The following is a 27,449-nucleotide window of genomic DNA, read 5'->3' as shown; positions in this document are numbered from 1 at the left end:
GAAACCTTAAATTAGAGTGAATAAATGAAGATTCGGCACACCACTTCTGAAAGGTTGCCGACCCTTGCTCTAGATTGATACTTACCTAGTATACTCCAAAAATTGAATTTGTTTAATTGGAGTTTGGTTTAATTGTTTGTTACCTAAGTGTTTTAAAAAAAAAAAAAATAGGAGCCAGATTCTGATCTCAGCTATAGCAGAATAACTCTACAGTAACTCCATTGACTTCAGTGGAGTTACTTCAGATTTACACTGATGTAACTGAAACTAGAATATAGCCCTTGTAGTTTACTAGCTTGGATGTTTTGGGGGGCACTTGTAAGTAGGACTATTTCAGTTCAAAATACAGTTTGTGGCAAACTCTATCTATAATGTAAACACGGTCTTTATACTGGGTAGATAAAAATAATAATAGTAATTTAACAGCAGCAAAGTTAATGAAGTTTAAAACTCATCTTCTGCAAATGCACACTACCTTTTTTTTACATATTCTTATGGGGGGGTTGTTTTTGTTTTTACAGATAGCACACATCTTAACTTTGTAATTCACATCTGACGAGAATATTCTCTTGTATAAGTAATGCAGCTTTTGAAGTAATTAGACATATATTAACCCAGAAGAACTATTCTTATGCATGGGCTACATAAACATTAAAAATCTGTGTAAATATAGAGATATCTGGGACAATACCCAAAATGCTCCTTTTTAAGGACTTTTTACGAAAATTTTGTATGTCTATTTTTGAAAGAGACATTATGCCCTTGTTTTTCTAAAAAGCCGCTGATTTTGCACCTGAAATTTTATGCCAAGAATAATTTTAGGCTTTACAAATTTGCATATGCAGTCAGGTAGTTACACATGTAGAGTAGTATTTTCAAAAGCACTCAGGAACAAAGAATGAAGAACCTACCTACAGGATGGCAGAGTATGCTGGGAAGCAGTGGCTCTGGAAAAGACTTGGGAGTTGTGGTGAATAATTAGCAGAACATGAGCTCCCTGTGCAACACTCTGGCCAAAGGGTGAATGCAATCCATGGATGCATAAAAAGGGAAATATCAAGTACAAGCAATATTCACTTTGTATTTGGCACTGCTCTGACCACTGCTGGAATACTGTGTCCAGTTCTGATGGACACAGTTCAAGAAAGATATTGAAAATTTAGCGAGGGTTCAGAGAAGAGCCATGAGAATGCTTAAAGGATTGAAAACATGCCTTAGAGTGAAAGACTGAAAGAACTCAATCTATTTAGCTTATCAAAGTGAAGGTTAAAGGGTGGTTTTATTGCAGTCTGTAGGGAATTACATAGGTTACAAAATGCTGATAATGGGCTCTTCAGTTTAGCAGATGAAAATGTAACAAGATTCAGTGTCTGGAAGTTGAAGCTAGACAAATTTAGACTAGAAATAAGCTGCACATTTTTAACAGTGAGGGCATAAAAGACTCATGCCTCCCCATACTGGGGGGCACAAGCTAAAGGGGAGGACATGTAACCATCCCACATGTCTCCTCTGCCCAGTGACCCCTCCCTCCCACCTTGCACCCAGGTTGGGACTGCCACGCTCTCCCCATCCCACGTTACCGGGGGGGCGCTCTGTCCTTCTCTCCCTGCGCCTCCCTCCGCCCCCGCACATTCAGCCACTCTCCCTTGCAGCTGGGCGGGAGAGGATGGAGCCACTTCTGCCTGAGAGGGCCTGGCTGGGAGGCAGTTGTTGGCCCACTCCCTGCCTGGGCTCGGCTGCTGGGGATAGACTGAGCGAGCCAGAGGCTCCCCACTCCCCTGGCATGCTTGGCCCCTGTCCCTGGAAACCAAGTCCGGGCAGGGAGCGGGCCACTGCTGCCTCCCAACCAGACTCTCTCAGGCAGAAGTGGCTCCGTTCCACTCTCCCCTCTCTCCCCCCCAGCTGCCAGGGAGAGCAGCCAAATGTGCTGGGGAGTAGGTGTAGGGCGACAAGGATGACCCCCTCTGCCTAGGGTTGCCAACCCTCTCGGTTTCGCCAGGAGGCTCCCAGAATCTGTCTCTATCTCCCAGAGGCTACTGAAGCCAAATGGGGAGATTTTAGGTGCTAAAAGTCTGGCGGCGCATCAGGGCTAAGGAAGGCTCCCTGCCTGCCCTGGTCCCGCGCTGCTCCCGGAAGCAGCCGGCACATCCCTGCAGCCCACGCTGCCTTTGCCCAGAGCGCTGACTCCACAGCTCCCATTGGCCAGGAGCTACGGCAAATGGGAGCTGTGGGGACAATGCCTCCAGGCAGGGGCAGCACACGGAGCCCCCTGCCCTCCCCCCAGGGGCTGCAGGGATGTGCCGGGAGTGGCGCGGGGTCAGGGCAGGCAGGGAGCCTGCCTTAGCCCTGCTGCGCTGCTGACCGGGAGCCGCCCAAGGTAAGCGCCACCTGGCCAGAGCCCACACCATGAACCCCCCTGCCCCAGTCCTGAGCCAGCACCCCAAACCCCCTCCCACACCCAAACCCTCTGCCCTAGCCCTGAGCTCCCTCCCACAGCTTGCATCCCGCACCCTCTCCCACGCCCCACCCCGAGCCCCCTCCAGCACCCAAACTCCCTCCCAGAGCTTGCACCCTCCCACCCCTGCCCCAACCTGGTGAAAGAAAGTGAGTGAGGGTGGGGAAGAGCGAGCGATGGAGGAACGGGAGATGGAGTCAGCGGGGCAGTGCCTCTGAGAAGGGGGATGACAGGGGTGGGGCACTGGGGAAGGGGCAGGGCAAAGGTGTATAGGAGTGTGTGATTAGACAGTTGGCAACCCTACCTCTGCCTCTTGCCCCAAGCAGGCCAATCTTGGGGAGAGCATTTGACCCCCCCCATACCCTTCCTACTTGTCACCTCACTGTGAGGGTAATTAACCATTGGAATAATTTGCAAAGGTTAGTGTTGGATTCCCCATCACTGGAAATTTTAAAATCAAGATTGGATGTTTTTTCTAAAAGATATGCTCCGGTTCAAACAAGAATTAATTCAGGGGAGTCCTGTGGCCTGTGTTATGCCGGAGGTCAGACTAGACCATCTGACTTCATAGTGATTTTTGACTTTATAATCTGTTCTCTCTCTCTGTGTTTGACTGTGTGTACGTGGGAAAATTGACTTGATCAAACTTGCTCATAGCTGTTACTTATATTGGCACATGCAGCCCATATGTAGAACAGCTCTGTGCAACCTCTCCCAAATTGATGGTGAGGAACTGGGGATATATCATGCATATCAGTTACTAAGTGTTACTTTTCCTTTAGCTAGAAATCATTTATTACTATTTTGGTGGTGGATTTCTCTTTATTAATTATTGTGTAATTATCTAATTCACTTAATTTGTATGTGGAGTAGTTTCACATTGTAGTAGCATGGATGCATTGACCGGGCATTTATCAGCAACTGCTACTATGCTTTTGTGAAAGGATGGATTATACTGTTGATAGTTATGTGTTTTTTCTCATGGTTTGTTAGTAATTTGTATTAGTTATAGTCAGAGTGTATCAAGGAGTGAATTATTGTTGTATTAATATTAAAGATCTGTCCAACTGATCCTCTAATTACACAGAGAATCTTTTCCAGAATCTACTTTATGATACAAATGCATGCAGACCAGCTGCAGTATGCAAGCCAAGGGAGCATATTTATAAAATCAAGGGTAATAGGGGGATAATATTGCATTGGGACATAAAGTACATCTCCTGGATGTTAATTTTCCTTTCTTTGGGGGAGTGAAAGGGTGGAATGTTTGGGGAATGGATATGAATAAGTTGGAGACTTAGTGGTAGTCCAGGTAGTAGAATTGTCTTGATTAATTAACTGTGTTGTGGAGAGCATGTGGTACAGGCATAGGTGCAGAGGGCAGTTGTCGGGTTAGCTTTGCTGTCTCCTTTTACTGAGACCTTATGTACTTATTTAAGATTTTTCTTTGAAATTGTTGGTCCTCAAATTTCATTTCCTTCTTATTCTGGAAATAGTTCAGCATCAGTTCCTTGTCCTCTTGAACGAACCTGCCAAGACTCTTTCAAAAAGCAGACTTTATTTTCTCCTCTTCAAACTGGAACGTCCAATTTGAGTTCCTTTTCATCTCCCTCTTCATGTTCAGGAATGGTTTTACCACTTTTTTTTTTTTTTTGTGGACTTCATGTATCTCAGGCCTTGGCTACACTTACCCGCTAGTTCGACGGCTGGAAATCGAACTTCTGGGTTCGACTTACCGCGTCTAGTCTGGACGCGATAAGTCGAACCCGGAAGTGCTCGCCGTCGACTGCGGTACTCCAGCTCGGCGAGAGGAGTACCGCGGAGTCGACGGGGGAGCCTGCCTGCCGAGTGTGGACCAAGGTAAGTTCGAACTAAGGTACTTCGACTTCAGCTACGTTATTTACGTAGCTGAAGTTGCGTACCTTAGTTCGAATTAGGGGGGTAGTGTAGACCAAGCCTCAGGCATTTTACCTCTATGTATCCAGTTTACCTGCTTTCATTACTGCTCTGGGTGATCTATGATGCTGTTGTGGTCACTACAATGAAAAATAAGAAATGACAGCGTTAATAAGAATAGCAATAGCCTATCCATCCCTTGGAATATCAAAAATTAGGATAAAATTAACACTTTCAGTGTAGTTTTGAATTCCAATGTCTTTCCACAAAGCATTTTCTCTTTAGACCAGAGATGGTAATGACATATAATTAGAACAAGACTTAAAAGAATAAAGGGGCATGAGGTACAGATGATTATGAGAATGGGACAATGTAGTGGGGCGGAAGGCCTGAAGGGCTTGTCCTTATTAGCATACTGGACTAATAAAGGTTATTTCTTGCAGGCAAACAGGGGTCTCAGAAATATGTCTGTGCACAGAATGATATTTGAGGCCACATCAGACATTTTTCCAGGCATTAGCTAATGAACCAAATATGTGACCAATTTCAGGAATTTGTACAAAGCCTTGGTTTGAAGGAGGGATTCTCTGAACTACAGTCAAATTTCCTATTATTTTTATAGCACTTTATTTATATATAGTATCTCAAACTACTTGACAGTGGACGCTGCTGAACAGGAATAACAGAAAAGAAAGGTATCATGTTGCAGCAGTATTAATATAAATAAAATGAGGGCATATTATTTTCTAAGAGAAGATTTAGAAATAGAGAATAGAATGAAGTTGGAGTTTATGGTAGCTGGCATGTTAGTTGCGTGTCCCTCAGAAACATGAATTCACTGCCTCCCATCAATAGTGTCCCCTTAAAAACAGATGTAATGGGACAAGAAGGCATGGGCTTAATCTTCAGCAAGGGAGATTTAGGTTAGATATTAAGAAAAACTTTCTAACTATAAAATTAGTTAAACCTTGGAATAGGCTTCCAAGGGAGATTGTAAAATCACCATCATTGAAGGCTTTTAAGCAGAGGTTGGACAAACACCTGTCAGGGATGGTCTACTTGGTCCTACTTCAGCACAGGGGGCTGGACTTGATGATCTCTCAAGGTCCCTTCCAGCCCTACATTACTATGATTCAAAGCTAATTCAAGAGAAGATTTCAAATCAAGGTATGAAGAATAAATCAGTAGCTTGGATAAGAAAAAATTAGACATTTTAAAGCTAACTTAGTGATGTTCCTAGTGATGACCTCAGAAGGATGTTGTGAGGGTTAATGAATGAATGTTCAAAAAGCACTGTAAGGGTTTCAAATGTAAGATGTGATGGCACTGCACTATTCCTTAAAGCTATCGTTAAAGCTGTCATCTGTATTCAGTTGAGAAAACTATTATAGAGTTAACTTCTTTCCTCTTGTATAGTTTGGAAGCCTTTTAAGGACTTTTTTAAGTGGTAGTTAATATGGAGCCTGTTCCTGCTCTTCATCTGCCTCCAAGGGTGAAGTTCAGACTGTATTCTGTAATATTGAAAAGTCTGTGCAGGAGGCAGTGAAGTGAAGGATGTTAAGAAAGCTGGGGAGAGGTGATAGGCAAGAAGGAGAAACGTTTGTTCTGCCGCTAACCTCTGTTTAAAAGAACTTTTTTTCTTTACGCAGAGAGAGGGGCAGGATTTAAAAGACAAACATTTTTCTTCCTCAGAGAGACTCTATGACATAAAAATGTGGGGCATGCAATGTTGCAGCAAGCCTTTGGAAAGCTGAGCTAGAAGATTTGGCCCTAGAGTCATGAGAAGAATGAACAGGGTTAAGAGCTCAGCATAAAAACAGCACAGATATGAAGCTTTTCAAACACTTAATCCAGATGGATGAATTTCACTAGGAAAAACTTGTCCTTGTGGGGAAGACACTATATTCTGGCATGACAGATCTTACAGATTCATTTCCATGCACTGGGAATACGAGGCAGTGGTTTAAATTGGATCTGAAAAATGTGTACAGTAACTGTTTTTGGACTTGTATGTAAAATGTTCTGATGGGTTCCATCATTGCCAGCAGACATCTCCCTTCTGCACCAGATGGATGAGTGGGCTATCATCAGCCTTCTTGCAGATGTCCTGCTGCTGGAAGACAAAGAAAGGAGCATAAATCCCATTATAAATGCCCCAATGGTACTTTGATGCCCATGATTCCAAGTAGCTGTGCAGGAGCCATAACTATTACAGTGGGAAGAGTCAGGTTCCAAGGGCCAACCTCCTTCCCATCTGATTAGCCTGGGGAGGATGGAGGAGAAACTGCAAACAGGGACTAGAGCAGCAGGGAGATCAGTCATATAGCTTACCCTCACTGCAGGGGCTCCTGCTGTGGCTTGCATGTGCATCTCATTCTAATATGTCTTCCTGTTACTCCCCAAGTTTCTTTTGCAGCCTCTGGTTTAGCTAGCCGTGAAAGCAACATACATTAGGAGACTGTATGCTGAAGTGGTAGCAGACAAGCAGCAATAGTCTCTTTCACCAACCACCAGCAGATATAGTAAGTAAGGAGCTGTACTGTGGAAGAGCATAGGATTCAGGAAATGGACAGGTGAACTTGGAGGCACGGTGTAGACAGAGGCTGTAGACTTTGTCAACAGGCATTTGAGGGAGACTTAAGGAGAGGTGCATAGCCACAGATTTTGTAAGGGGGAATATAAAGAGATGCTGATGTAAGTTAAGATACTCATTTGGGTGGATGAGAAAAAAGGGGTAAGAAGTGGAAAGGAAGGCACTTCCAGGTTGTATAAGGGGGAAAGGGGAGTTCATTTGAATTTGTGCTTTGGGGACCCATCCAAATATTTTTATGACCCTGGCTATGAACTATTTCTTTTCTTTTTGCAGCCCTTGCCAAGACTAACCTTCTCATCTACTTCCTGTACTGCTAGGCTATTACCTGGATCCTCCACTGCCTCCTGTCTTTGGACATTTTTATTTTGTGGGAGCTAAAAGGAGATAGCCTGAGAGAGCAGCCACATGTGGCCTTTCCTGAAGATCATGCCAAACAGAGCTAGCCTGCCATCTGTGGACATAAATCATACAGTTTCTTCCTACTTACAACTCAGTGCCTCTCTTAGGGTACATCTACACTACAGGGGGGAGTCGATTTAAGATACGCAAATTCAGCTACGTGAATAGCGTAGCTGAATTCGATGTATCGCAGCCGACTTACCCCGTTGTGAGGACGGCGGCAAAATCGACTTCTGCGGCTTTCTGTCGGCGGCGCTTACTACCACCTCCGCTGGTGGAGTAAGAGCGCCGATTCGGGGATCGATTGTCGCGTCCCAATGGGACGCGATAAATCGATCCCCGAGAGGTCGATTTCTACCCGCCGATTCAGGCGGGTAGTATAGACCTAGCCTTAGTATTATCATGAGGAAATTATCAAAAAGAACTCCAGATACAGTGTTTTACTCCTTCTGAACTTCCAGTGCCTTTCACAGTCCCAAGGAATACAAACCTCCTTAATCTTTGTAATTAAAAGATCTTACCAGCAGTGTGGCCCAATATTCCAGTTGATAGTGCATCTTGGCCCGCAGAGTAGGGGTTAATCATGGATTCTATTACATTAATAACAGCTGTGTTTATGTATTTTAAAATCTGAGGGAGGAAAATATTCCCGTGCAAAAGGTTCTGTAATACATTTGTATTAGGTATGAGCCCAAGTAAGGAGGTTCAAATCTGAATTATAACCTACACAAAGTTCTGGGATGTTCGGACTATGGGTTCCATTCCGGGTCCATTTCTCATTTAGAGACCTTTAGTGGGGCACCCCAAACTTATCCAACAATCAAATAGTTTCATTATCTCTTAACTTGCTGTTCCCTTCTAGATAGAAATGCTCACTTGCTGAACTTGATAGAGTTCATTCTATGCTTGCTCCATTGCATTTGTAGAAATTGGCTTCCTACCTTATCATTATGGTCAATGATCCCCACAGATGTGGTAGAAAATTTACAAAATAAACTCCTCTCAAAATAGCAGTTGATTTATTAGAAACAAAAAAAAATGCATCATTTTATTTTTATACAAGGAGTGGTTGCCTCACAGGGCAGTACGACTGTCACTCATCCTGTTTCTCCCCTCCCACCCCCCATTTTGAAGGATTCATAATTGTCTTCTCTAAAATCCACCCAAAACACATTACAGGAAGCTTTATCCTCTCAGGAAGCACATAAAATGTTTGTGTGTAATCAGGCTCTCAGTGGAAATTCAGGGTTTTTGTCTATCCAAAACTGCAGATTGGAATCTCTTGACTGGTTCTAGATCAGGATGTCTATGCATGTAATACTCCCAACACAGCAACCACTGGCAAATGAGCAAGGGAAAGGGGTGTCAGAGATAGTTACTATTTCTATTAATCTCTGATATTGGGAGTTGCGGGGGGGGAGTAAGCTTATATATTTCTGCAGTCCCAGAACCCAGTCCTGCTTTTACTGAAATGAGTGGGGGAAATCTTCTCAATTAAATGATAGCAGACTTAGGCTCTTACTCTTCTATTTGTTATGAAGTTACTAATGAATTTGCAGAGACAAACTTGATTATCTCTGATATCATTGCCTAGATATCTATAGTGAGCTATTTTTCTTGCAAGTTTCCTGGTTTGTTTTATAATATTTTGAATGTATGTAGCACCTCTCAGATCAGATGATCCCAAAGTGTTTTACAAATTACCATGAGTATATACAAAGAGGGATCACTCCATCCACCAGTGAAATGTAGACACCTCTGGGGTGAAATACAGAAGCACCCACTCAAAGTACATAACAGTTTAGAACAGGAAATGAGGAAGAATACTGTAATCAGCTGCCTGCAGGGAGAATTAAGGGAGACAGAATGTAATTACCTAGATTGGAATTCAGCTAGAATGCTAGGTTTGACAGGCCATACTTCTGATTTGCATTCTCTTTCATGTTTTAAGTAAGCTCATGAAATGTAAGATGCTAGCCCAGTTAAACAAGTCAAGGTATTCTTTATGTGATAGTATACATCTGGTGCTGGTTTAGTCATGTTATCTTTTGTCCCTCAAAACTCCAGCCTCACACCTTCACTTTTGGTTAGACTTGGATTTGAGGAGATTGTAGTCATCTACAGGGCCGGCTCCAGGGTTTTGACCGCCCCAAGTAGCCAAAAATAAAAAAGCCGCGATCGCGATCTGCGGCGGCAATTCGGTGTAAGGTCCTTCGCTCCGAGCGGGAGTGAGGGACAATCCGCCGAATTGCTGCCGAATAGCTGGACCTGCCGCCCCTCTCCGGAGTGGCCGCCCCATGCACCAGCTTGCCAAGCTGGTGCCTGGAGCCGGCCCTGGTCATCTACATCATCCAGCAATTTTCTCAGTTGCCCACTTACACTTCTTTGTGAAGTGTGAATATGCAGTCATAGTAAATCCAAAGGGTTCTAAAGCTTTTGGGTTTGTTTGTTTTTTATTACACAGGTCAGTCCAGAGCAGCCATGATACCTCCAAAGCAGCCCCGGCAGCCAAAGGGAGCTTTGGATGATGCCATTGCCTTTGGAGGAATAGCAGACCAAGAGGCAACTAACAGCTTACAGCCAACACCACCTCCACTGCCAAAGAAAACCATTTTGAGAGCCAACACGGAGCCGATCCCCAAAGAACTCCAGAAGCAGATCCTGGAGAATAATCTCTGTGTTGTGGCCAACCCTACATACGACATTGACACCAACTGGGAAGCAAGCAGTGCCTGCTCTTCAGTCAGCTCAGAACTCAAGGCACTGGACAATGAGTCAGGAGATTCCTTGGACAGGCCTTTAGAAAAAGGAAAAGCAACCAACTCAACAGCCAACAGCATTTCCAGCCTAACCACTGCCAGTATTAAGGATAGGTGTTCCAACAGCATGGAGTCTCTGTCTGGGAGATACATCTCTCAGTCTAAGCAGAGCAAGAATATACAGAAGCCACAGAGGCAAGCACTTTATCGAGGAATTGAGAACCGAGAGGAGGTGGTAGGCAAAATCAGAAGCCTTCATACTGATTCACTGAAGAAGTTGGTGAACAAATGTGAAGATCTTTTCATGGCTGGACAGAAAGACCAACTGCGATTTGGGGTGGACAGCTGGTCAGACTTCAGGCTAACCAGTGACAGGCCATGCTGTGAAGCAGGTGATGCAGTTTACTACCCAGCTTCTTATGCAAAAGATCCCCTCAACAATTATGCAGTCAAGGTAAGAAGGAGGTTTCAAAAACGGTTGTCCCAGACATCAGTAATATTAATAATAAAACCCTGCGTATTACAGTATAGCTAATTATGCTGTTTGCAATGGCTAATCCATGTAGAGTAATGATCTGCAGCTACTGGCCCTTCTTTCTTTAAAGTGCCACTTTTGTCAATGGCATAATTAACCTTTAGCTGGATCCCCTGTTCGTTATCCATCTCGGGCAATTTTTTAAAAGCCACCAACTGTCTTACTAGCTGTTTAGCATACCTATTATGTATTGACATAAGAATGGTATAAACAGCTGTGTTTTTAATGTAAAGACTGCAGGCAGGCTCTTGGAAGCCTTCAGTAGTAGAACCTTTAAGTTCATTTGCATGCAGGGTCACCAAATTCTCATTTTTAATTAGGAGTAATTTCAAAGGTTTATATATATATATGGCTGTCTGTGAATTTTATTTATATACATTCTTAATTAGCATACCTTTCCATTCCCTTACAAACCCTTACATTCTCACCAGCCATTCTGAAGCCCCATCTTGCCATCGGTGTGGCCTTCTGTGATATATTAAAAATGATTGGAACTGAGGAATGTTGATTGGCTAGTGCTGTATTTCAGTGAAGAAAGAGTTAGCTTTTTTCGTTGAATACTCTATTCCATAGTCCTGGTCAGAAAAACATCCAGGTACTTATTTCATATGCAAATGAACAGTTATCTTACCTAATAAAGCGGTTGTGTTATTTTTATCATGTTTGTGATTCATATAGGAGATTTACTCACCCTCCCTTTGGGTGCCCACACCTCCACTGCTAATGAGATGATAATGCTCATCTGATAAGATGTGCTCTAATATGAGGATGACTGAAGCCAGGAAACCTATGTTCTATTCATTGCTCTGCCATAGACTTCCTATGTGACCTTGAGCAACTGAATGTCTGTAACTCAATTTCCCCAAGTTTAAAATGAAAATTATGATTTTTCTTACCTCACATGGGTATTGTGAGCCTAAATTCATTAATGCTTATAAAACAAGTTGAGCTTCTCAGAGTGATGGTACAGAAGGGCAAAATATAATTATTATTCCCAACCACCTTTATTTATTAAAACAGAATGAGAAGCAAGAAAGTAAGAATGTCAATGCTAACTTGATATAAAATAGGTTCTGAATTTGAAAAGGCATCTCTTTAGGAGGTTTTTCAAGGTTACGTATTGCATTGAAGTGTTGCCACATTCTATTGGGTTTATATTTGTTCAGCCATCCAGGTCCTCTATTGTTGCAAAGATCACAGATGTAATATGGATGCCATTATAAGATGATGAAGTGAACTGTCTGCTGACTCAAAACAATTGAGAACCAGGACATGAATAACTTTATGATGTATTATTTGTCTGGCAATCTTGTCTGGTTGCAAAATCAATGGTCTTCCATTGATTTTTTTTTTTTTTGCTTGTAATGATGCAGAAATAGTCTGCCAAGAAGAGGTGGCAGGTGGTTTGCTATTTCATGCACTACGACTGGCCAGCAGTTCTAGAGAGAGGGAAGTGTTACATTAAACACTGAATAAAAATGTTTCATTGATGAAAGTTACTTAAAGCCTTTCCAAACATGCAGTAGAGCTTTTGAGTTTGTTTTTTAAATATATTTTGAAAGGAGAGAGTGTAGCCAAATGTGTGCTCTTTTTTTTCTTCTTTGTTACCCAAAACATTATTATCTTGAAAATCAGTTCACAAACTAACAGGAATTTACCATAACCTAGTAGGTATGAAGGACTCTAGAGTGAAGGATCCATAAAATGCCATTGAACCATGAGTCACTATGGATTGTCGTGCTGTCATGGTGAGAGGAAAAGTTAGGCTTGCAAACAACTTCTCTGGCAAAGAATGTGATGTAGGAAGATACTTTGACTACAAATGCTCACTGATTTCTTTGTAAGCAAAGCAGTGCTAGTTCAAGGGAATTGCTGTTGTCTTTCCATTTTCTCCCCTTCATATCTTCAAATATTATGCTTTCAACCAAGACTGGCTCACTTTATTTGTGTTTCCTTGATAGATTTTTTTTTTTATTGCAATGCCGTTCTCTAAAATATAGTCAAGGGTTTTACTATAAACTCACCTTTAAAGGGGTCTATAACTCTACCATAACATTTGGCTCCAGATTTTTCAAAAACATATAATGTAAAAAAACAAACAAACAAAATCCATTGAACTGTTGTAAATTAAGAGTATTGGCAAAAATAGCAGGATTTTACTCTCCTACAGATTTTTTTATACTAACTAAATTTTGTAATCATCCATCTATAATGTGAATGCGCTATGCTTCTGGCATTTTAAACCATGAAAAAATATAGATATTGAGATCAAATCCTACAATGAACCCATAATACAGACTGTCTATTATTGTTAGACAACTTATAGTAGCAGAAGAATCATACAAGATCTATCTTGAAGGTGTCTTAAGAATTATACACATGGGGCCGTATCTTCAGCTCGCGTAAATATGTGTAGGTCCATTAACTTCAATAGAGCTATGCCAAACTGCATCACCTAAGAATCTGGTCCAGGGCTTGACAAACTCTTACTAGGTTCTATGAATTTATATTAGAACTGAACGAGTTTCTAACAATGGAATATTTTTTCTCCTTTTGTAACTACTGTATAGAAAACAAAAGATAACAAACTGTACAAAACTATACTTAATGTTAAGTGTTGTTATCCATAAGGGATATAGTTTCTAATTATATTAAAAAGCAAAAACTGTGTTCCAGTAGTATTAAGAATTAGACTTTGACCAATTGAGTACTGCTGAATTGAGTCTTCAGAAACATCCCAGTAGAATGCACCTTCTGTGTAGATGAGTATACCCAGAACATCCTTTGTTTTATTAATTTTAATTGAAAATGGCAGTTCAATAGGTGTGGTGGAAAACCAGCCTGTCCCCAACTCATTTGTTTTGCCTAGATATTGCAGGAATAAAACTGTTTGTAAGGGTGTGTAATTTTAGTCATGGCATGTGTCAGGACATGCTTGCCTGTTGAATAAATGAGCGTGCAGTTTTTAGCCATGGCATTTGTGATATAAATTTCCATTATTCTCATCTCCCACTAACAAGTGTCCTTTGCAAAAAGGTACAGCAAACTATGTGCAAGTTGCTTTAACTGAAACAATGCAAACCAAAACAATGGCTCCAGTCAGCTCAGAATTGCATTCAAACAAGCAAAAACAAGGCTCTCTTTACAAAGCTTTTATAAAATTCCTGGCTCTTAGGTATTTCCTCTTCACAAACAAGAACTAATCCATGTTCTAAATAATTGGTAGAGCTGGGTCAGTGTGTCTGTGTGTTTCTCCATAGCAGTGGAACAGGATTCTTATCAGCAGTTCCACACTTGTAGTGAAAAGGTCACAGTGAAATGCAAGTGAGCAGTGAGGACTAGCTTTTTGTAAAGTGTATTGGACAGGTGCAGCTTGTCTCATCCCAGCATTGGGTGTTATCCTTGAACATACTGAATAAAGCAGCAGTATAGCAAGGACCTAAGTAAAAGAGCATTAGCAGAAATAAGTGATTATTGAGAATCTTATCAGGTTTGGACTGTGAACATGGGTAATTACTGTTTCAGTGATGCAGTGGAGCAACTGGAGTGGAAACTACTTCCACTTTTAAAATTCAATATCAAACATTATCAAGACTGAAACAGCACCAAAAATTATTGAACAGTATTATGCGTACCTGAGATCATAGTTCAGAAGCCATCTTGAACAGTCAGGCAGCAGGAACCATTAAGGAGGTCCTGGCCTGAAGTGTGTGTTTGATATTTTGGCTGCAGGCAGGTGCTGTGTTGTAGCTAATGTGGAGGGGCACGGGGTCTATAATGGGGTAAACAGGATGGGAGTATATGTAAATGCAAGTACCCTAATTTATGGCTTTATTATATCTTGAGTCCTTGCTTCAGGATGGTGGGAGCTTCCCTTGCAAGCTGTATGACCTTAGAATTCTTGCTAACATGCATTCCCCAAGCCTAAAACATAACAAAACATAAGTAAAATGCTGGCTGGCTGCCTTCCACTGAAAAACATGTATATTCCTATCTTTGTCTAGTTTGTTAGGGCATGAGAATATTTTTTTGGTAACTCGGACTCTAAATTGAATGACCTTCCTGGCAAAAGTCTTACAGCAGATCATCCCAATACCTTGTAGCTTGGATCAAGCCAGTTTTATACATTAAACACTTAATCCATTCTAAGTGCAGTCACAGTAGCATTGAGTTTTTATGTCTTGGCATACCAGCAAAAGAGCAGAGCATTACTCCCAAAGCCAGATCAGTGAAACGAGGTCAGTGATCAAACTGGACTCTTAGAAAGCAGGTTGTGCCAAGTACAAGATATCAATATGGGATTAGCAAGCTTTCATTTGGCACTGTATTTAATTTGCAGTTGTGCTTTTGTGTAATACAACAAAGTAGCACAGATGGTGCAGTGTTTGTGATCCTCAGTGTTTCTCATTTTCATCACTCTACAATTCATTCCCCACATATCCATCTTGTTTAAGGTTCACCGAGGCCTTGTAAAATGCATAGGCATAGTAGAAATGAGATTCCCTGCTGCTAAAGTGGAAGTCCGCTGACAGTATCCTAGGCTGACGGGACCCATAATGGAAAAATAAAAGCTAATCCAGAGCATTTTTTAGAGTCTTATAACATCAAATTCTTGCTTCCTTGAAAGAAAAGGATAGACAGTGGAAATGGAGAGATCGAGGAACCTAGCTTTGTTGAACTAATGTACAGTTATGGATTTCAAGGACCCCAACTGTAGAGGCTATATATTGACATGGGCACCAGTGGAAAGGAAGGTGGACACATATAATTAGAGCTTAATATTCATATCTCCCTTATTTGTCTTTCCTCTCCTCATAATTTTCTATCACAACGTACCAAGGTTGGGGGGAGGGATAGCTCAGTGGTTTGAGCATTGGCCTGCTAAACCCAGGGTTGTGAGTTCAATCCTTGAGGGGGCCACTTAGGGATCTGGGGCAAAAATCAGTACTTGGTCCTGCTAGTGAAGGCAGGGGGCTGGACTCGATGACCTTTCAAGGTCCCTTCCAGTTCTATGAGATATGATATGATATACTCTGCATCCTTCGACCCATTCTTTAAGAGCTCTAAAAACATAGGATTTGCCATACTGGATCAATCAATTCCTTCTTCAAGTGACTGCATGTGTGCATTCAGTTCTTGGGGTTGATGCACCCAGCACGTGAGCCTCAAACTTTTTCCCTCAGTGGTATCCATTGAGTGGCTCAAGCTTTCCCTCCTGCTGTGTGCCACTGCATACAGGTATAAAGGCAGAACTGCTCCTAGCCCACCTCAGTTCCTTCTTACCGCCTATGACAGTCGTTGGAACTTTTCTATACCAGAATTCTTTCTCCCAGCCTTTGTGACCATAGTGTATGTGTGTAGTTTATCTAGTGTCTAGTCTTTAGTGTCATTAGGATAGTTAGTAACATTTATATATACCATATATACTCATTCATAAGCCGAATTTTTTTAGTAAAAAAGGGAAGCACCAGAGTGCACCTGAAACCTAAGCACTCCTCCTCCAAATCGGTGCCTAAGTCAGCTCTAGCTTCACAAGGGGCACTGTCAACTTCTTTGGCACCACAACAAGAGACCATCTTGGTGCCAAATATCCCAGAGGTGTTTGCAGAGGCAAGAAACCTACTCTGCCTCATGGTGCCAGTGTCTCCTTTCTTACAGAAGTCCAGTCCTTCAGCACTACTGCCACTTCTGCCAGCAGTTCAGCTTCCAGTTCTGCAGTTGTCTGCTCCCCAGACAGGCTGTCTCTCTGTATCATCCAAAGGGAAGTCTTCTATGATGGCATCACTCCATCCATTGCCAAGTTCTCATACAGGTCCCCAGCACCAACTGGATCAGCCCAACCATGGTCAGAGAAAGGAGAATCCTCAATATCAGACTCGGAGGTGGGACTTTGCATATCACAACCCTAAAGGAGTAGCCACCAGTCTGGACAAGATCCTCTCTTCCCACCTATCACCATGACCCTTCAATGTAAGGTGACCAGATAGCAAGTGTGAAAAATCGGGACAGGGGGCGAGGAGGTAATAGGCACCTATATAAGAAAAAGCCCCCAAAATCAGGACTGTCCCTATAAAATTGGAACATCTGGTCACCCTACTTCAATGAGACGTACCCTGGAAATATGTCTGGGACAGCGGGGCCCTGCCCTGTATCAGTGGCCATTTTGGAATCCTTGAGGTTTTCCCCCAGCTTCCATATCTTCCCTACACCAGGCATACTCGGTGACCTCAGGTAGTAGGCTTGAATCTACACCCAGAGCGGCTCCATCCCCAGAGTCTGGCACCAGACCCAGTACGGAGCATCAAGAGGAGGTTCCAGAACCAGAACAACAGCTGATTAGAAGAGATTCTATCCCCTCCAGTCTTGGCTTCTTCTTCGTCCTATCCAGATGAGGCCATTTCATCTGGCACGACTTCTCCTCCTCCTGATGATTGTAAAGTTTACCAGTTGTTGTTGTTAAAGAAAGTGGCTGCAGACCTAGGTGTACAGGTCAAAGAGGTCAGGGAGTCCTCATGTCTCCTGGTTGACATTTTATCATCGGGGGTCCCTCCAGAGTAGCTCTGCCAGTTAACAAGGTCATACTAGCGCCGATAAAGACTTTATGGCCATCCTGTTTGCCTCCCACCTCTAAAAGGGCGGAAAGTACTATGTGTCCTCCCAAGGGTTTGAGTATCTTTATACTCACCCACCTCTGAGCTCATTAGTCATCAGAGCAACTAATGAGAGAGAATGACAGGGGCATCAGTCTGCCACCCCCAACTCAGATGACACTAAGAGGCTAGAATTATTCAGCAGAAAGATTATTCAACAGGGGGTTTGCAGCTGTGTATCACTAACAAATCGTCTCTGTTGGGAGGATACAATTTTAATTAGTGGGGTTCCATGGAAAAGTTCAAGGAGCTGCTTCTGGAGACTGCTAGCCAGAAGTTCTCTTCTATGGTCAATGAGGGCAGACTAGTCTCAAGAACTTCACTGCAGGCAGCACTGGATGCAGCAGACTTGGCAGCTAGAACCACGGTCTCTGCAGTGGTCATGTGTGGATCATACTGGCTTGTACTATCAAGTACTTGCCATTTGAGGATCCTTCTCTATTCTCTGACCAGACAGAGAGCAAGCTCCACGGACTTACAAACTCTAGAGCTACTCTGAAGTCCTTAGGTCTGTACACACCTGCCCCAATCAGGAAGTTGTATCGGTCACAGTAGAGACACTGATATCCCGCTCTTCCTCGTCAGGACCTATCAAAAAAGAGGTCCAGAGGTTAGAGACGCAGGCCTACCCCTCCTGCTGCTTCAGCCCTGGCTCCAGGCCCCTCAAGACACTCAGGAACTCCAAAGCAGTCAATTTTGATGGGCCAGTTGAAGTCAACATACTAGTCTCCATATCTCCAGACCCGAACCCCCACACCTTCACAAACAGTCTGTTCCACTTCCACAGTGCTTGGTCCCAGATTACGTCAGACCAGTAGGTCTTGAGCACTGTTGAAGTGGGATATACTCTCCAGTTTGCTTTTGCCCCTAGCTGCCATTCTCCCTTCCTATCCCTCTCCAGGACCACTCTCACAAGAAACTCCTTATCCAGGAAGTTTGTTGCTCCTTAGCTTGGGGACCAGAGACGAGGTTCCATGTGGTCTCAGAGGGAAGGGATTTTATTTCCAACATCTCCTAAACCCAAAAGCAAAAAGGTGTCACAGACCAATTTTAGACCTGCATCATCTCAACAAATTCTTTAAAAGGATAAAGTTTTGCATGGTCACCCTAGTTTCTATTATCCTTTCCTACATCCTTAGTACTGGTATGCCTCCCTCGACTTAAAAGATACCTATGTCCATGTGGCAGTCAATCAAGCTCAAAAGAAATACCTCCAATTTCTTGTAAGTCAGAATCATAACCAGTTTACCTTTCAGCCTGTCAGCAGCTCCCAGGATCTTTACAAAGGTCAAGGCAGTAGTAGCTGCATTCCTCAAAAGATTGGGTGTGTAGGTTTACCCCCGCCTAGATGATTGACTTGTCAAAGGCCAGTCCAAACGGCAAGTGCAGAGCAGTATTGCCCATATGCAGTCAACAGTCAATTTTCTGGGACTGTTAATCAGCACAGAAAAGTCTCTCCTCTCCCCAGCTCAGAGGATAGAGATTTTAGGGCTGTACTTGACTCATCTCAGGCCAGGGCCTTCTGCACTCCAGGTTCCAGGCAATTTGATAAATTGTTATAGATTTGAAGGTTCACCTATTCACAAAAGCTTTGAAGCTTCTGAGTCATATGGCCTCTTGCACCTACATGGTTCAATATGCCAGACTGCAACTCACGGGTACTCAGAATGTGCTTGCAGATGCTCGCAGCAGGACTTTCGTGACCAACCACAAATGGGAACTACACAACTGTGGTTTTTCATCCTGGGGGAACTCCAGTAATAGATCTTTCTGCTGCCCACACCAACACCAAATGCCCACTCCCAAGGTGATGCTCTGGTCATCAGCTGGTCAGGCCGGATCACCTACCACTCCTGCTCTGTGTCCTTCACAAGATTTGGCGGGAGAGAGCGATGGTCATGCTGATTACCTCGTTCTGGCCTTGCCAGTTCTGGTTTCCTCCTCTTCTCCCCATGTCAAAGCATCCTCCACTCCCACTACCAACATTCCCAGAACTGCTCACACAACACAACTGCAGGATCAGACATCCCGATCTGCAGACGAATCACCTGAGATCCTGGTTTTTGGATGGTCATCTTCGCTAGCACAAGAATGCTAGTCAGCATTGCAAGACATCCTCTCGAGTAGAAGGAAGGCGTCGACAAAGTGGTCCTACGCAAGCCAAGTGGAAACATTTTACCTCCTGGGTCCAACAGAAAGGACCCAGGAGGTAAACATTTTACCTCCTGAGACCATAGGCATTCCTCTCCTCTTGGACTATCTCCTATCCCTGAAGGCATTGGGGCTTGCTCTCAGTTCCATCCAGATGCATGTAGCAATCATTAGTTCTTTCCACCCCCTCTGGGGAGGAGCACTCTCATCTATTGACTGTTCGGTTCTGGAAGGGCCTCATGCAGACATATCCTCCCGTTCAACCCATCGCTCCCCAGGGAGACCTCAACCTTGTCCTCCTAGCACTGATGAAATCGCCCTTCAAATCTCTGGCTTCCTGCTCCCTTTCCCTTCTTTCCATGAAGGTCGCTTTCCTCATAGCTATTACTTCTGCGAAAAAGATGGGCGAATTGGAGTGCATGATGGCAGACCCTCCTTTCATCATGTTCCATAAGGACAAAGTTTCCCTGTGTTTGCATCCTAAGTTTCTGCCTAAAGTGGTTTCCTGCTTTCACCTCAACCAACCCATATACTTTACCTCTCTTCTTTCCTAAGCTGCATGCCTTAGAGGAGGAACGGCACCTTCACTGCCTTGATGATCATAGGGCCTTGCCCTTTTACCTACAGAGGACGAAGCTGTTCAGGAAGTCTCCTAGACTATTTGTTGCTATAGCAGAAAGGATTACAAAGCAAGTCATCTCCACTCAGAGAATTTCTAAGTGGGTTTTGGGGTGCATTACACTCTCAATTGTTGGGACTGTCTCCACCCCTTGTGATATGAGCCCATTCCATGAGAGTGCAAGCATCAAATAAAGCCACACTTCACCACATGCCACTCAGACATATGTAGGGCGGCCGTGTGGTGTTCGGTACACGCCTTCTCTTCCCATTATGCCCTGGTGTAAGACTCTGCAACAGATACCTTGTTCAGTCCGACTGTCCTCCGTTCCACAGTTCCAGCATCTTTCTCGCACCTTCGTCCTAACTAGATATTGTTTGTCAACCACCCTTAGTGGAATACAATAGGAACCATCACTCGAAGAAGAAAAAGAAGAAGAAGGTGGTTACTTACCAGTAACTAAAGATTCTTTGAGATGTGTGGTTCCTGTCAGTATTCCAGTCCCACCCTCCTTCCGTTTTGCTGCAGATCTGGTTGATTTGTGGTGGAAAAGATCAATCACTCTCCACTCAGAGAATTTCTTACTGGATCACATCCTGCATATACATGTACTATGACTTAGATAATGTTGCTCCACCTGACACAGTCAAAGCTCATTTGACAAGGTCACAATTGGCAACAATGGCCTTTCTGGTACAAGTTCCAGTTGCAGACATTTGTAGAGTGGCAGCCTGGTCCTTGGTCCACATGTTTGCCTCCCTCTATGCTGTGGCTCAAGACTCCAGAGACTATGCTAGAGTGGGATGAGTTGTTCTCCAATTTTTATTGAAATAGACTCTGATCCTGCCTACAATCTTATGGCTTGTGAGTCACTAAGAGTGGAATGCACATGTGCAATCACTCAAAGAAGAAAAAACTGTTACTAACCTGTTCTGTAGCTGTTGTTTGAGATGTGTTGCATGCCTCCATTACACAACCTGCCCTCCTCCATCTCTTCATCGGAGTTATGGCAAGAAGGAATTGAGGGGGGCTGGAGCACCTCTGCCCTTTATACCTGCATCCTGTGGTGTGCAGCAGCAGGGGGAGCTGAGCCACTCAATGGGTACTGCTGAGGAAAAAAGTTTCCAATGGCTGGGCACACCAACATCAAGAGTGGAATGAATATGTACAACACATCTTGAAGAGCCACAGTTATTACGGAACAGGGTAATAGTTTTTTCCATCAAGTGCATTATCACGTATTATGCCTTCGTAGCTCAACTACTGATGCTTCACTGGACAAGATGCTAAATGCCCATCAGCATAGCTTCTTTCAGTGCTTGTCTTTGATCAATTAATAAATCAGGATCCATCTTTTTACCTTACTGGACTCTGTAATAAAGATTCAGAGTAGCACGTGGGTAAAAAGGCAGCAGGATTTCTACTATAGTCTAGCCTGTTATGATGGAAGGACACAGTAGGGCTTTGGAAATCCTGCACAGGGAACGGCTTTGTTTATTTACTCTTAACTATGACATAGGACTAATTGTCTCTAATAAAGAAGAAGCTGCCCCTGTAACACCTTTGGCAGTTAATGGTGGGTGGTCTAGAACCCTTATTATCACCATCAGATTTTATAGACCATCACTGCTGTCCTATAAATGGTTTAAAAGGGGACCCTCATTAATGTTAATGTGACTCACAGAGTGAAATTCCCACATACTGTTTTAAAATTTTAGGTAATACTTGGGCATTATTATTCTATATATAAAATGCCCTATAATGTCATTGTGGTCATTGAAGTATGGAGATCAGTAGTCATTAGCTACATAAGAGATTAGAATCCTCTACCTCGATTCCTAAATGGCAGCACGCAGTGAAAGTTTGAATAGAAACTTCCAGATGGAAGATGATGAGACCCTATGAGGGCTTTGTTCACAGCAGCAATCTTTTTTAACTGCAAGTAGTACAGTGGATTCCTGTAAATATACTTTATGTTCATTAAACTGCCTACAGACAGGAAAACTTAATGTGTCTCTACTGATTTCACTGCATTTTCCTTTTTCTGACAAAATATTTGTCAGTACTGAGGGACTCCGACCTGCCCTATCTAAAACTTGAGCACTTGTCCAGATTCATGAAGCTGTGTCTTAAAGCGGGGAGGGCGGTCTGAAGAGCAATTAGACACTCCTCTGAATGCCAAATTTTTGCTGGTTTCAATTCAGACCTTCTTTTAAGTGCAACTGCTTTATGAATTCAGATGTGACTGATTTGTCTTCAGACTCTCATCTTTGAGTGCTGTGGGGAGGCAGTCTGGCTTTTCATTTCCTTTTGTCAATTTACACAGCCAGTATATATTGTACAAATCTTAGTATTTGAATATAGTCAGCAGTTTAATCAGCTTTAAACTGCCTCTTTCAGTTTTCACATTATTTTGTTTGTAAACAAAGACCAGGACCAGACAACACATCTCTAATCAGATCTGAGTTCTCCCCCTGCTTTTTGTACATGTCATAGATACATACATTTTTCTCCTTATAGAACAAGGACCTTATGAGAATTTTTCCTGATGTTTTCTCCCAATAGTGCCACTTAGTCTCAAAAGTGTCATTACATTTTGAAGTTTCATTAAAAGTGATTGGTTGTCATCTTTAACAAAATATTAAGGGGAAATCTTTTTTCTGTTGGTCATTCATCATTTTGCCATTGATTACAATGGTTACAGGATTTAGTCTTAACTGTATATCTCCTTGCTACAACAGTAGCCTACAGTGTTGCTGTACAGGAGACAGGGCCGGCTCCAGGGTTTTGGCCGCCCCAAGCAGCCCAAAAAAAAAAAAAAAAAGCCGCGATCGCGATCTGCGGCGGCAATTCGGCGGAAGGTCCTTCGCTCCGAGCAGGAGTGAGGGACCGTCCACCGAATTGCCGCCGGATAGCTGGACCTGCCGCCCCTCTCCGGAGTGGCCGCCCCAAGCACCTGCTTGCCAAGCAGGGCCGGCTCCAGGCACCAGACAGGAGAGTATGTAATATTTCATTCTAAATAACAACGGTGGCCTGAAACAGTACCTCAGATCTAAAAAACTCTTGAACTTCGAAGTTTGGATCTATACAGTACTGTGTGTGTGTGTGTGTGCGCGCGTGTGTATATATATATATAATAATATAGTCTTTTGTCTGGTGAAAACAATTTCCCTGGAACCTAACCCCCTCATTTACATTAATTCTTATGGGGAAATTGGATTCGCTTAACATCGTTTCGCTTAAAGTCGCATTTTTCAGGAACATAACTACAACGTTAAGTGAGGAGTTACTGTATTTGGATCCAGATTTCCCCAGTGGCCGTGATCTCCCCTCCCTACCCTACCCCCCTTACAATAAAACAAAACAAAAAACAGATCCAAACACTCCAAACATTTATGTACACCTACACACCAAATTTGGGGAGAGATTGGAGCTGGATTGGAACTTTACACCTAAGGACCAACTCTAATTTTAAAGCCCATATATTCAGAGATTAATAGTTCATGTAAATTATGTTGCTAGGTCTGCTGCTATTCTAAGCTTGGTAGTAATTAAAAAAAAATTGAGAGGTGTGGCACACTGACATCTTCCATTGGAGTAGTAGATGCCCATAAAAACTTCTGAATCAAAATTTCAAAAATAGTTTGGCAGTTTAAAAAAAAAGCGGGGGGGGGGGGCAGATGCAGGGGGGGAGAGGGAAAAGGGCTGCCTAGCTGTGTAATATGAGGTATTGGAGTTCAGGAGGTAGTCTCAATCCCTTGCTTCTTGGCTCTTATGGGGTGGGGATTAAAATAAACCCTTGTATTGCTATTTAGAAATCCTTCTGTGCCATCAAATAGAGACGCATAGATGGGTTCAAAAGTAATGCATCCCAGCTCACCTTTGTTTGAAGTAGCATCAGTGTGAGCTAGTTAAGAGGCATTAAGGATCGTTCCAAGACTCTTGGTGAAATAAAATGTGGTACAGTAGTTATTTACAGATCCTATTTTCTACTTTTCTTACAAAAAATAAGTTTGACTTTTAAAATGAAACTATTTTTGGGTGAGTAGTTTATAATTTGGGCTAGGTCATTTTGGTATTAAAAAAAACCCAAATTATTATTAATTGAAAAATGGCTGCTGCATGAGCACAGTAATTATTTCCTAGAATTTAATACTCCTATCTAAATTAACATCATAAGAGGTTCAATAATCAAGATTAATGAGACACCTATCATATGAAAAATGGTAATGTGGAGATCTGGAGATATCTATATATTTAACTGTAACTCTTTGGGTGAGGTAAATGGATTATGAACTCTGTGTTACCAAACACACACACACAAACCATCCTGTACCAAAACCACCCTTCATTCTATTGCTCTTCTGAAAGTCACAGTTGGAGGAAAATACAGTGCCACTTGGGTTGAATACATAGAAACACCATTTCCTTGTGAAGCAGCTCAGATGACTTGGAGTGATGTATAATTTTGGTCTGCATAGATCATCTTGAGCCTTAATCTATACATAATCTACTGTAAATGTCAGGATATAAATTCACAGAGTTGCTCTCCCTTGATTATGATTATTTATTATATACTTTTTTCCTAGCACAAGAGAATATTCTTTATTGGTGTTAAAGGCAATAAATAAATAAATAAATTTCATACCCACCCACGCCTGGTAACACTGGTTTCACAGTACAACTTGTCAGACTAGTGGTAAATTTCATTGGCTTGGTGGAGTTAATGAATTTACTTCTCCCAACTCACTCTGAAAACAATACATCCTTTCTTCCAATTGTTTAATGACAAACAGTCACTGAACAGGACTAACAAGTTGCTATTTTTAGAATGGGTAAAGTCAGATGTTCATCTATCATCATGAGAGCAGAAACACAAACCAGGTTACAAATATCAAAGCATGGAATGGAAATATAAAATGAAGGGAGATGCCTTGCATAGAACTCAATATGGAAACTGAAGATGACTTTTGGATAGAAAAGGGACACACCACTTTATTTTTTCTAATCTCTCTGGTTTTACATTAAATTCAGGGGGCTGGATGGCTTGATGGATTAGAAATGAGGTATGCAGCCTTGCACCTCCAGGTTGCCAGTTCTAATTCAGCAGTGACGAAAAGTTGGTCTGACAACATTTTGATGGCCTATGCAAAATGAGCTGCGGATCTTTAGTCCATTTCTTATAGATAAGTGTCCCACGTCATAGAGAAACATCACCCCAACTGGAATGAATTGCCACCCTTGCTGCCCATCCCAAGGAAGAGGCCAAAGACTTAACTGGTATGGAAACTGAACTACCCTCACACACCTTCAAAATGTTTTTCCAGATGAAGTTTGAGGCACATTAGTGGTATGGTGTGCAGCAAGCCACCCCTTTTGCTGCCTATACTGTACCAATTCTTTAATGAAGCAGGGGACTTAAGCGTCCAAGACTGTCAGCTGACACATTTCACTTCATGCATGTTTGCAGGATCAGGGCCACGTAGTCGCTATCACTTTCTGTATTTTTAAAAGACTTTGTGGGATATTCCTTTGGTGAGGTTAGGATTAGCTCACCTTTCTCCAACCATTTAAAAATGCATTCTGAGTGTAAATTACAAAGAGCCAGTGCTCAGATATAGTAACAATCAGCATTCACTCCTGAAAGTGGTGCATTTTCCTTCTTAAATAAAATTGACTAGAAAATGCATTTTGTAAATTTGCTTTGCCTGTACACGACAGTGATAAACAGGCAATTTAAACTCCAGTGTGTCTGTGTTTTGGGAGGCTCAGGTATTTGTGATGTATTGGAACAGTCACAGGATCAGAGGGAGGAGGATTGCATCAAAAATTTAGTCACCTAGCATATCTAATTGCATATGATTATCTGACAGTGCACTTTTCTGATCGGCAAACACAGAGGACTTAATCTACACTATTAGCAACTCTAAATTACTGGGAAACACATAAAAGATGAAAAACATACTTTTTTTTTTTTAATTAAGGGCCAGTCTGACTCGTCTTGCACAATATCTGAAGGAAAGCTAGTCAGAGCCCTGGACTCTTGGAGTGTAATTATTATGCATGGCTATTGAACTAGTCTTCTTAAAGTTCATATGGAGAGGCAAGTTCAGCACTTTCCCTCTGTACTAGCCATCAGAACTAGACTGGCACAGGAAGCTGCACATACTGTATCCTGTAAAAGGCATAACAGCCACTGCTCTGGCCTGCACTCCAAGAGCCTTTGTGTCTGTCTCTAATATCTCCTACCATAGTGATTGACCTCTACTGTGGAAAGTGGATGTAGAGACACAATGTAGGCCTAAGTGTTCAACAATTTATCTGTTAAACAAGTAGAATATCAGTGAGTCTTTACAGAGAGAATATAATTGTTGGGGGATCCATTGCCTTCATTACAGGCATTTATAACTTCCCAAAATGTTCAGAGCCACCACCAACTTAAAAAAAATCCTGATGATAATGGCACAGACCTCAAAGATGCTTGTTTTGATAGTGTGATAGCATTACAGAGCTGCTGCTGAAAGTGCATGAAGGGACCACAATCTAACATGAAGCTGTTTGAAATGGATTTTCTAATGACACCCCAGTTTTCTTTCCTAATGTAAAGAGCATTGCTATAGCTCAAGCACTAAACTCACATACTCAGCACACACTATCAATCTAAGGATCCACTTTTTCCATTTATTTATCATTTTCAATCACAATCATCAGTAAAATCATAGTGATTAACAAATAGTAAAGACAAAATTCCAAAGAAATAATGATTTCCTCTCCCCCAGAATTACAGTTTGTCAAGTATAAGTCCTTAAATGATTTTGGATTCTATATTAGAAAAAACAGACAGCTACCAAGTATTCCCAAAAATTGTAAGAAACTGCAAGAAATACATGATGCCATACATTCATATTAATTAATATACAGAAAAATGCTACAACATATCAAAACATTTTACTGAAAATCAGAAAGAATACTGTGCCATAATTGTCCTCTGGCCCATCTATACCCTAATTACTCTGGTCTTCCTTCACATTGTTTAGATATGAGTTAAGCCAAGCTTTAGCTTCATCAAAATCCAAAAAGCATCGTCTTCCTGTCTTCTCTCAACCTGAGCTTTGCACATAGAAAGTACTGCTGTAGTTATACCAGCTGATCACTTAGGTCCCAATCCTGCAAAGAATTAAGTATGTGAGCATAAAGACTGTTTGCTTTGGCCAATGTACATGGCAGTTACTTTCTCTGTTGGGCCTGTCCTGTAGTAGGTGACTTCTGGGTACTCTTCTGGCTCTGTCAATCTGTTTCTTCACTTCAGCAGGTGGGTATTGTAGTTATAAGAATGCTTGATAGAGATCTTGTAGGTGTTTGTCTCTGTCTGAGGAGTTGGAGCAAATGTGG

At 42.3% G+C, this 27,449-nt stretch overlaps 1 protein-coding gene and 1 long non-coding RNA gene across 44 annotated transcripts in view; both read left to right on the top strand.

Annotated features, from left to right (window-relative positions):
* The window catches only part of PEAK1 (pseudopodium enriched atypical kinase 1), a 254,072-nt gene that overhangs the window by 187,289 nt on the left and 39,334 nt on the right, over positions 1–27,449 (top strand). For all 43 annotated transcript variants that reach the window (XR_010590772.1, XM_065558459.1, XM_065558419.1 and 40 more), the window contains one exon: positions 9,808–10,556. Coding sequence is in view for 42 of the 43 variants with exons in the window: in XM_065558459.1 (XP_065414531.1) it covers positions 9,808–10,556 (749 nt within the window). In the remaining variant the exon portion in view is untranslated. The remainder of the gene's footprint in view (positions 1–9,807; positions 10,557–27,449) is intronic.
* LOC135973761 (uncharacterized) lies at positions 10,563–26,921 on the top strand. Its single transcript, XR_010590774.1, has 2 exons — positions 10,563–19,451; positions 19,494–26,921. It is a non-coding gene; the product is annotated as an uncharacterized LOC135973761 (long non-coding RNA).

The sequence above is a fragment of the Chrysemys picta genome, chromosome 10, assembly GCF_011386835.1.
Source record: "Chrysemys picta bellii isolate R12L10 chromosome 10, ASM1138683v2, whole genome shotgun sequence".
Lineage (NCBI taxonomy): Eukaryota > Metazoa > Chordata > Testudines > Emydidae > Chrysemys > Chrysemys picta.
Note: the sequence above shows the minus strand (reverse complement) of the source record. Positions and strands in the feature narration are given on the sequence as shown.